Source organism: Daucus carota, chromosome 9 (genome assembly GCF_001625215.2).
Source record: "Daucus carota subsp. sativus chromosome 9, DH1 v3.0, whole genome shotgun sequence".
Taxonomy (NCBI): domain Eukaryota; kingdom Viridiplantae; phylum Streptophyta; class Magnoliopsida; order Apiales; family Apiaceae; genus Daucus; species Daucus carota.
Genome location: NC_030389.2, coordinates 34,686,200 through 34,698,024, shown reverse-complemented (window position 1 = coordinate 34,698,024; position 11,825 = coordinate 34,686,200). Strand labels below are relative to the sequence as shown.

The window sequence follows — 11,825 nt, the reverse complement described above, 5'->3', positions numbered from 1 at the left end:
TATTTTTATAGTGATTTTGTCCATAGAGTATGAATTGCCAGTGTCTTTAGTTGTAGCTCACTCTCTTTAGTATTTGACTCTTACTGTCAAATCCGGTATGTATAAGTCATCAATACCTTCTAGATAAAGATGGTCTCTCACTATTTACCCTTTCTAAAATTTACAATGCGCGTATTTTAAACATGGACAACTATTTTTATTTACATTACGTCCGTTTTTAAATGTAAACATCAACAATTCCTATCACCGAGTGTGTTTTTAAATAAATAAACATATATATATATATATATATATATATATATATATATATATATATATATATAGGGAGAGGTTCAAAAGAGAGCGGGGAGTAGCGGGAGACCTGAGAGACCATGATCTCTACCATTGATTCTCTTTTGATCTTGTGGTCTATATGCTATACATACATACTGGTATTCTTCCTTGTTTAACTCTAGGGGTAGTATATTATATTTTAAAAATACGGATTATATACATTAATCATACGATTTTGTTAATTGTATTTCCATAATTATGCGGATTAATTACCATCAAAATCACAGTTACAGTTCTGTATAATATACTATTTAAATTGTTTCCATGTATGTAAAGATCTTAGAATAACTACCATTAATGATACATATTTCATTAATCATACCTTTTTTAAATAGATTGTATGAAGATTTGGGTGCACTATTAACATAAATTAAAAAATTTACAATTAATATATTACTATAAATTACATTATGCAATTTATCACAGATTCGTTGGAATATGTTATTTTACAAAAAGTAACAGATTCTAGTAAATATTTTATGAAATCTTACAAAATCATTTAAAAGGATTACTTAAAAGAATCTTTATAAAGATCGTAATAAAGATTATTTTAAAGATCGTATTAAAAATTATTTTAAAGATCAAAGTAAAGATAATGATAAAGATTCTTTAAGATGATCGTGGTATTATTAAAATGTACATATCGGATAATTTTTACAAGATTCCTTAAGATGATCGTGATATTATTAAAATGTACATATCGGATTCTTTAATATCGTGAATCTTATTTTCACAAGATTCTTTAAGGTGTTCCTTAGACACCATAAATACAATTATGATATATTTTAATTCAAAATATTCATTATAATTCTTCATATATAATATGTGTTTATCGGATAATTTTTAAATATAATTTCACCAAATATTATAAATTTTTTTTTATTAAACTAAAATAAGATTCCAATAAATTTATACTAAATATTTTGATGTAAAATTTACATTTTTTTTTGGATGTTTACAAACTCTATATCAAACATTTTTAAGAACTTATGAGACTCAATAATAGAATATATTTATTAAATTACTCGCCAGAATCTTAATATTATATATCAATCATTTTTAAGTGTTCTCATATGTTTAATCTCATCATAAATAAATTCTATTAAACAAGGTCTAGCATATTTAATCATGTTTTGCCAACTATGTAGTAGCGAATGTTTTATTAAGATTCTCTTAAGTGTTTATTAGCAAAAAACACTTAAGATTATAATAAAATTTATACTAAATTTTTTGATTTAGATTTTACACTAATGCATCAATTAGAAGAATCTTAATAAATATATGACTTAAATAAATTATATCAAATAAATTTATTATTATTATTCGCTTTTAAAAATTAAATAAAATTATTATTGTATGAAACACTTAATGTATCAATTAGAAGAATCTTAATATAATTTTGATATTCTCTTAAGTGTTTATTAGTTTAAATTATTATTTTTTAATTATCATTATATGAAACACTTAATGCATTAATTAGAAGAATCTTAATAAATACATGCCTCAAATAAATTATATCGAATATATTTTACTTTATTTAAAAATAACATATAATAAAATCATAATATATATATATATGACTGGCTAACGAAACACCTAATAAAAATTTTAATGAGAAATTTTTATATGCTAAATGTTCTGCTAAGTTTTTTTAGTGAATTTAGTTTACTCTTTTCTTTACTAAGTGTCAAACATAATTTATTGTGTATAATATTTTTAAAGAATCCCAATTCGAATTAAAAAGATCATATAATAAAATTTATTAAGATTGCTAACATAATTTGTTACAGAGATTCGCAAGGTGTTTTATTAAAATTTAATATATTTATTTTTGTTTTAACAACTGTTCTACAAAAATTTACTATAATTTTTTTGTCAACTAAATGTTCTACTAAGTGTTTATAAAAGTGCTCTATTACATATTACGATATTTACTAAAATAGATTTGGTTAAAATATGAAAATACAAAAAATTCCGCAAAAATATGTAATTAATAGTTCCACAAAAAAACTTGAGGTGAGTTCTCTAAAAAATATTATTCTATTAAGTGTTCTAATGTACATTTTAAATGACCTAACAAAAATTTCAATGTGCCATGATTTTAATATTATTCTGGTAAGTGTTCTACTAATTTTTAATGATTTAATAAGAGATCAACATAATTTAATCATTATCATGTTTGGTACATAAACTGATCGAAGATATAGTATTGCGTAAATATATTATTTCCAAATCTGAAAATATAATTCAATCTAAAAAATAAGATTACAATATCTCATTTCCAAATATAAAAAGATTATTCAATCTCTACATAAATGCATAATATATCCTTTCCGAATCTGAAAAGATCATTAAATCTCTACATAAAAGACATATTAATATCTTCCATAAATACACAGATTATAGAGATTTGAGAATATAAAAATTTCCTCCATTAATAGGAATAATTACTGTATTGCCATTGTCAGATGTATTCAAGATTGTATAAAAATACTACTAACGGATGATGTAGATGAAGTGTCTTGGGTCTCTCAATACGGAGAGTCTCCCTGGAACTCGACCATATATATATATATATATATATATATATATATATATATATATATATATATATATGCTTGCATAGCATAAGTTAATGAGTTCAATGTAAAATTTCTGACTTACTCAGTTACTAGATCGTTATTATCCATTGATTCTAAATTAAATAGTTTGACAATTACTCTCAATTAAGAATTCAGAACTTAATATACTTAATTACAAAATAATATACTCACAATTATACATGGTCATCATAATTCAAAGCACAAAGAAGAAATGTATACCAAAATCAAAGAGCCGTTGTTGTATCATGACAGACACAACTGAATTCAGGGAAAATGTAAACCAAAATCAAACATGTTGCCATGAGTTATGTTGTAAGGAAAGCCATGAATCTCTAAAAATTCAGAAGCATTGGAAAATTGTAACTTGAGCTCGGAAATTGAAATGAATAGAGATGAATATTACTGGCATTTGCATGTATTCAAGCAGTCATGTTAGTGCTTGATGGGCCATTTGTTGTTGGCCTAGCCACCTCTCCCATAAACCTTTGGCATATTGAATGATGAATGATTAAAATATAACGCCAATTCCACCAATGCATACATATATCACCTAATATAATTATATACAGTGGCGGAACCAGAGGGGGGTTAGGGGATGCTAGAGCCCCCCTACTTGAAAAAAACAGTTAAATTTTTTTTTTTAGCCCCCCCTAAATTATCGATGTCAACATAATTTTTTTTTAGCCCCCCCTAAATTATCGACGTCAATATAATTTTTTTTTAGCCCCCGCTCAATTATTTTGTAAAAATATCATAGAGGACTTATTTTGTAAAAATAATATTAAAACATATGTAATATATTAATTAACAAATATAAAATAAAATTAGTGGTTTTATAAATAAAACAAATATTTTCAAATTATTTAAAACATAATTAATTTAACAAAAAGAAAAAAAGAAGGCTTTTGAATTTTGAACTAAAATAACACAATTACACAAAGTGGCTTTCTAACACCGTGCTTCCAAGTTCCAACGCGCGCACACAACTTTCAAGTTACAAAATAACAAAACACTCCTAAATCCCTAAATCCCTAAATTCTAAACAGCGAGTTCTGCTTCTGCACAAGGTCGAAAGGTTCACACGACCACAACCTGCTGCTGGCCTGCTGCTCTGCTCCTCTGTCCCAGCCTCGCGACTCTCCCCCACACCACAGCTGCTGCGACCCCCGATTTGTAGCCTCTAGGTATCATATTTCGACTCATTCTTTATCTCTTTAATCTTTTTGTATAAATGTATCCGCTGTGATTTTGTATAAATTAGATTGTTAATTGGGGATTTGGGGGTTCCAGATTGTTAATTGATGTTAATGTCATGGAATTGGAAGTTTGGAACTAGAGAATTTATAACAGTCCTTGATGTTGTCACGTTGATTATTGTTGCTTCTGCTTTTGTGTTTGTCCAGGGAATCAATATACATGGATAAATTTGTGATTAGGACTAAGAGGCCGAGATCTCCATGTTCTGTGAATAAAAATTCTGGTGCGAAATCAGGGGCTAAGACGGACCCGGGGTCAAATTCCTCTGTTCCAAATCCAATTCCAAATGCACCTGTCGAAGAAAGAGCAAGCACAGAGTTCAATTCAGAGGAACTAATCTCAGACCCGGGGCTTAGAATTCCAATTGCTGAATATAATGTGAACATCAGAGATCAAGTTCGAAGGGCATACATTGCTAAAGGTCCATTTCAAATTACTGATTATAATTTTCCGAAGTAGCAATTCAATAAAGAAATGAGAAGTTTTCAAGCAAATTGGTTCAAAGAGTTTGATTATAATTTCCCCAAAGGTACAAAAAGAAATGGTAAGTGCTTGTGCAAGTCAAACAAGATCAGTCATTTTTGCAGATATTGGAGACAGTTTTTTCTCACTTATGGTTGATGAGTCTCGGGACATATCTTTAAAAGAACAAATGGCGATTGTCTTGAGGTATGTAAATAAGCACGGTGAGGTGATTGAAAGATTTATTTCAGTGGAACATGTAACTGATACATCATCCCAATCATTAAAAAATGCCATTGATATGCTATTCTCTAGACATGGATTATCACTATCTAAATTACGAGGCCAAGGTTATGATGGGGCTTCAAACATGAGTGGTAAATTTAATGGTCTTAAAGCATTAATATTGAAAGAAAACCCTTCAGCATATTATGGCCACTGTTTTGCACATCAATTGCAATTAGTAGTTGTTGCTGTGGCTAAATGTTCTCCTGCAGTTAGTGATTTTTTTGATCATCTTTGTCGTATTTTGAATTTGGTTGGTGCTTCTTGTAAGAGAAAGGATATGCTTCGACAAAAACAACATGAACTTATATTGAAACGTTTAGAAAGTGGTGAGATCCTTTCTGGAAAAGGGAAGAATCAAGAAACTTCTTTAACTCGGCCAGGAGATACACGGTGGGGTTCACATCATAGAACAATACTTCGTCTTTTTTTGATGTGGCCATCGGTAGTTGAAGTGCTTGGGGACATACATCAAGATGCTACCAATCAAGATTTAAAAGGTATTGCAGAAGGCTTACTTGAAAAAATGGAGACATTTAAATTCGTCTTTATGTTGCATTTGATGAAAGTTATCTTGGCAATTACTAATGATTTGTCAGAAGCTTTACAACAAAGAACTCATAATATTATAAATGCTATGACAATGGTTCGAAGTATGAAGAATAAATTGCAGCTATTAAGGGAGGAAGAATGGGAGACATTCTTAGAAGATGTGAAGAAATTTTGTGATGATAATTTCATTGAAGTACCCAATATGGAAGACATATTGCCTATCCGAGGTCGCTCAAGGCGTGAGGGACAAGCTGTTACTTACTTCCATATATATCGTGTTGAGATCTTTTGCGGGGTTAGTTACTTGATTAATTAAATAATCAATATTTTGTCTATTGCTATAAACTTGTTTACTAACCTTTTTATTTAACAGGTTATTGATCTTATTTCCCAAGAGATGGATAACCGTTTCACAGAAGGAAACACAGAGCTACTACTTTGCATTGGCTCATTGGATCCTAGGAATTCATTTTCAAGTTTCGATAAGTCAAAACTTGTCCGTCTTGCACAATTCTATCCAGAAGATTTCTCTTTACTAGATCTTGAGCTGTTGCCAAATCAGTTGAATAATTTTATCTATGATGTGAGAATGGATAAAGATTTATCTGGACTTCAAAGTATAGGAGATCTTTCTGTCATGATGGTGAAGACACACAGACACACTGCTTATCCTTTAGTTTATCTTCTGGTTGAGTTAGCTCTGGTTCTACCTGTTGCCACTGCTACTGTTGAGAGAGTTTTTTCTGCTATGAAAACGATCAAGACTTATCAGCGTAATAGGATGGGAGATGCGTGGCTGAATGATAGTATGATGATATATATTGAGAAAGCTATTTTTGCAAGTGTGGATAACGAAGCTATTCTACAACACTATCAAAATATGCAAAATCGCAGGATCCAACTATCATCCATCACTTCTTCAGAAAAGAATAGTACAACTATTGGAAATTAAAGGTTAGTTGCATTTTCTTTTATTATTGTAAGGTTTTTCATATTATGGATATTCTATAGTTAAATATTTGAGCCCCCCTGAATTTTCATCCTGGTTCCGCCACTGATTATATATGCAATATATATATATATATATATATATATATATATAGAGGGCTACTCCAATGAGAACTTCTGAAAATGAGAACCGTGAGAACTTTCTTAATTTCTCATATTTTGGCTAATCTAAAGATCAAACTAGGGGGAACCCAATATAAAAAATGTATATAAAACTAGTCTCTACCTAGCTAGCCAAAAAAAATTTTCAAAAAAAAAAAAATTAAAAAAAAAGTCCACTGCCACGCCATCAGTGATTTTTTTTATTTTTTTTTATTTTTTTTGCTAGCTAGGTGGAGACCTTATTGATGAACATTTTTTGTGAAGGTTTACAAAGCACTAATTTAAAAACACATACAGAATAGTAATTTAAAAATATACACGAAGCATAAAATAATACCCGCAGAGCACCAAAAAAATACACAAAGCACCAAAAAAATATAAAGCACCAAGCACCAAATATTTCACGCAAAGCACCAAATGTCCGTGAGCAAAGCATCAAAAAATTTAACACAAAGCACTAAGTCATATTTGACACAAAGCACCCAAAATATAAACAAAGCACTAAATCGTAAATCCTACAACTAGCCATTAAATATCTTTACTACTAGCCATTGTCGAGTTGGAAGCGTCTTCACTGGGGGCTGCACAGCTGCACCACCTAACATATATATATATATATATATATATATATATATATATGTGATTATTCAAGGGTTAAACTTTAGATCATGGCCAGCTTTAGCGTTTTCATCCGGTCTTCATCTTTAATTACTCTGCACAAAGTTGCATACATTGACTTACAACAAGTGATTTTCAACACCCACTTTATTTAAAATTTTAAATTACATGAATAATCTCAGAAGCACAATTGACAAATATATATTCAATCTCGAATCTCGATATATTTTACCGTAGATATAATTTAATCCTTATAAATTAATAAACAAAATCATCGAAGTCTCTGCAAATATATACACACACCTCTACATACACACACCTATCTATCTTCTTCTCTAGCAACAGGATATTCTTCTTCTCTCTCCTCTTCTCCGATCAAATTTCTCACTGGCGACGAGACACGATGGTACGGTACATCACCGGAGCGGTGGTGCTCCTGGTCGTAGTTTCAATCTCCGCGAAGAAACGATGTAATTTAGATCTGGCAGCAGCGAAGAAATTATATGAACATGTGAGGGAGCAAGCAGGAGAGCGAGAGAGAAGGAGAGAAAGAGAGAGAGAGAGAGAGAGAGAGAGAGAGAGAGAGAGATGTATGTATATATGTTGTATTGCACAGAGAAATCATCGCTAGGAAATGATGTTAGGGACAGTGAAAAGTTAGGGGAATAAAAGGCTGGGATTAAAAGGATGAATATAAAATTAAGGGATTATTGGATTGGATCTTAGTTCTCATTTTAAAATGGGTTCTCATTTGAGCACATGCCTATATATATATATATATATATATATATATATATATATATATATATTGATAATTAAATTTATTTTCATATACAAAAAGATATACAAAAAGAAATAGTAAATTTATCATTTTTGTTATGTTTATATAACAATTTTGTTAAAAGCCACAAAGACTATAATATATATACACACACATGTTGTTCTCGATTACACGTATACATGTGTATGTAGGGAAGACAGTTACTGTAGTCGGCTAGGGCGTGCTGCAAGTTATCATAGGTTAAGACTTGCCGCCACTTCCTCCATAAATACGGGAGTATTTATATTTACACTAACTATACTAACTAATAATAGTTTTAATACTTAATTAAATTTTTTTATTTAATTCTAAATACTTTTTTATATTTGAGAAATTAATTTTTAATATTTTTAACAATTATAAAATTAAGATTCGTAAACAAAATTAAAATTAAATATATTAAAATTAGTTCTATTTTTATGTTGATTGTTATTGATTTTCTAAAATTTATTGTGTTTTTCAAATTTGTTACCATATTTTTATACAAAGAAATGAAAGACAATATATTTTTTTAACAAAAAAAATCAAAAATATTGAATAGAAAATAAATACCACAAAATAGTAGCTATCATAAAGTTAGTTTACTTGTTAAAACTAATTTACTTTAAATTCTTTTCATGACTTCAAATAATAACGGATTGTTAATTCTAGTGAAACAAAAATGTCTGCTTTTTAAATAAAACAATTCCATCTAAATGTGCACCAAAACAAAAGGACATATATAAAACATAAATCTTAAACCCTTACATGTTTACATACTTTGATACTTTAAAATAACCATAATAATTAATATACATCTATTAAATCAAATTTGCATCATGTAGGTTCACATCCAGCGATCACTCTTCATTCCCAATATAAAATCAAACTTGGAAACTTGCATCATGTAGGCTCCCATCCAGCGGTCACTCGTCATTCCCAACTTGGATCTTCCCCAAAATTCCTAAGCATTCTTCCTCTGAAAAACTCAATAGATATAAAATAAAAGAATTGATCATCTAAAAATTATCTTGGGGTGAGTGATCAAAAATTTACCAGGGCCCTGGCCACCAAGAAAATGCCTGGCTTCAGCACTGTCCACTACACTGTCCCCAATACTAACATTACCAGTGTTGGAAGTAGATTCTGTCAGCTTGGCTTTATGAAGAAGAGCAGTGGCTGAAAACTGAGGAGAAGGGGTACTGTTTAGAGTATTGCAAGAAGACTCAGCATTCAACATCACACCACTTAATGAATTGTTGATGTTGAGGTCCAGGTCAATCTGGGGAATGTTCAAGCTAGCACTACCATCGAAACCAAAATCAAACATGTTGCTAGGTGCTATGTTGCTAGGAAAGCCATGAATCTCCGAATATTCAGAGGCTCTGGGAATATTAAGTTCTTGCTCCCAAATTGGATGAAGAGGCAAATTACTGATGACATTTGCATGTATTCCAGCACTAGCAGTCATGCTGCTGCTGCTTGGGGGGGCATTTGTTGTGTGTCTAGCCACCTCTCCCACAAACACTTGGCATATAGAATGGTGATTGATCAAACCACTACGCCTGCAAAAAGTAGTTACTTACACTTTGAATCACCCAAACTTGACGAATGCTTGCATATACCAACTAATCTATACACATTGTATGGTTTTCTGCGTTTTTCTAAGGTGAGAATACAAAGACCTTGAATTAATTTTGTATATTGAACATTAGAAAAGGATTTTTTATATTTAATTGTTTATATTATCTTTGATTTATATCCAAACACAAACAAAATATAATTCTACAGAAGAACTCTGGTAAATCAATTCCTCTGCCCAATACAAACCTTTGAGTTCAATAAATCAGAAACAAGACAAAATTAAACAAAATAACATTTATGGGAACTGGATGAGCAGGTAAGAATTAAAACTATAAATTAAAGAGAGATTTGTGGTATAATCCTAACCTAGAGAAGATAGATCCACAATTGCACTTGTACTCCCTTGTACCACAGATCTTATTGTGAGACTTCAAGTCAGAGAGCACTGCATACTTCTTCTCACATTTGTCGCATATATATTTCTTATCACCATGTTTTCGACAGAAATGCTTCTTGATTCCTGTCAGATCTCCAAGAGCCCTTGATGGATCGTGATGGACACAATTGAGTTCAGGGCAAACGTATACCTTTTTTCTGGCTTCTTGGCTAGTCCTTTGCTTGAGATTCCAGGGCAAATTGTGCCCTCTCATGTGGAGCTGCAAGTTTTGCTCCCTTAGAAATCCTCTATCGCATACCTCACACGAAAACTGATTTTCAGCGGTTAGAGTGTTGGGAGAGAGTGCTACAACCTCAGCATCAGGACCTGTCATTTAATATGTATCACAAACAATAATAAAGTTGATAATAACAATAAAGAAACCATTTCATCACATCTTATTCTCCAAATAGGTGTTCTTTAAGTAGAAGACACTTGATCTATTATGATAGACACACATAAAAATGATAATACATAAACACTCCAAAACCACACACATATAGCTATAGGTAGTATATCTTACTTGGATTTCCAGGATGATTTCTCTTTCTTCTCTGAGAGAGAAGAAGCCATAACAGCAACTGGTTGATTATGGGGTTCTTAAAATCCTCTTTTTTAAAAGAACAAACAAAGTTGCAGATGAAGGGATGATGAACTGTACTAATGAGGTAGAGTGAATGGCAATTTCTAAAACTACAAAATAACTTATGTAAACATAAGGGGCTCCACAACCACTTTGTATAGATACAGTAATTAGGTGGGGTCCACAACCGTTTCTTTTAGAAACCACAACCTCCGAACCCCTTCTTTTTTTCGAGCTGCCATCTGCTTCCATTGATTTTGATTGGTGAAAAGTCCAAATTAATTATATTATTTTATTTGTTCTTATTTTTTCAATAATACTACTCCCCAGATAAGAATTAATAATCTTTATAAATTGTATTTTTTGTTTTCATAAAATCTTTTGTGGGTGTTTTAGTCCAAATTTATTTGGATTTTGTTTATCCTCTACTTGTGAGAGCTTGGTAGTTTTCGTGTTTAATTTGTTCTGATTCAATGTCTCAAAATATTTGTGAAGAAGTCAATACATATACAAATATCAACTTCAAAAAATTGTTTGATTTTGTCTCGATACAGACTAGGTGATATGATGATACGTTTTATATTTGGTGTACTCAGATTGTTTTCCTAGCTGACCTATGGCTTTTCATTATACAATTAATTCCTCTTTTCAAAAAACTATAGATAAAAATTATTTGAAAAATTTCTTTGTTTTTTTTAAATTTTATGAAGTTATACTATATTTTCAACACAAATATATCAGTTTTTAGTTTTCTTTATTTTGAAAGGTAAAATATTATTCAGCACATCTTTTTTCTTGAAATTACACACCTAGAGGGGGGGTGAATAGGTGTTATGGCTAATATGACCGATTTTTAATGTTACCGAATATTTATACTGTCACAGACAGCTTGCTGTTAATTTCAGAGTAAACAGTCAGCTAGCTAACAATGCAGATGCAATGCAAAACAGATATAATCAGTAAGCTAGCAACACAGAGAATTTTAGCCAGGTTCGACCCCTAACCCTAATGGTCTACGTCCTGGTCCCCTACCAACTGGTAAGAGATTATATTATTAATCAATAATGTTAACGATTACAATGATTCAATAATATAACTCCCTTTATCCCTTGTTCCTGTTATCAGCTTGCTGAAACCCCTGAACCACGAACCAAAAGCTCTCCAAGACCTATACTTCCCAAGTATACTCTTCTAGCTAACTAG

The 11,825-nt window shown here is 30.7% G+C and overlaps 2 protein-coding genes across 2 annotated transcripts; one reads left to right on the top strand and one right to left on the bottom strand.

Moving 5' to 3' along the window:
• The first annotated feature begins 4,780 nt into the window (after positions 1-4,780).
• Positions 4,781-6,516, top strand: LOC108201497 (uncharacterized). The gene is made up of 2 exons (XM_064084794.1): positions 4,781-5,787; positions 5,866-6,516. Exons 1-2 carry the CDS (start codon positions 4,807-4,809, stop codon positions 6,442-6,444), a joined length of 1,560 nt encoding a protein of 519 aa, XP_063940864.1. The 5' UTR covers positions 4,781-4,806; the 3' UTR covers positions 6,445-6,516.
• A 2,429-nt stretch (positions 6,517-8,945) lies between these two features.
• On the bottom strand, positions 8,946-10,373 carry LOC108201496 (zinc finger protein ENHYDROUS-like). The gene is made up of 3 exons (XM_017369778.2): positions 9,970-10,373; positions 9,076-9,584; positions 8,946-8,998 (listed from the first exon to the last, which is right to left on the bottom strand). Exons 1-3 carry the CDS (start codon positions 10,371-10,373, stop codon positions 8,946-8,948), a joined length of 966 nt encoding a protein of 321 aa, XP_017225267.2.
• Positions 10,374-11,825: the final 1,452 nt, after the last annotated feature.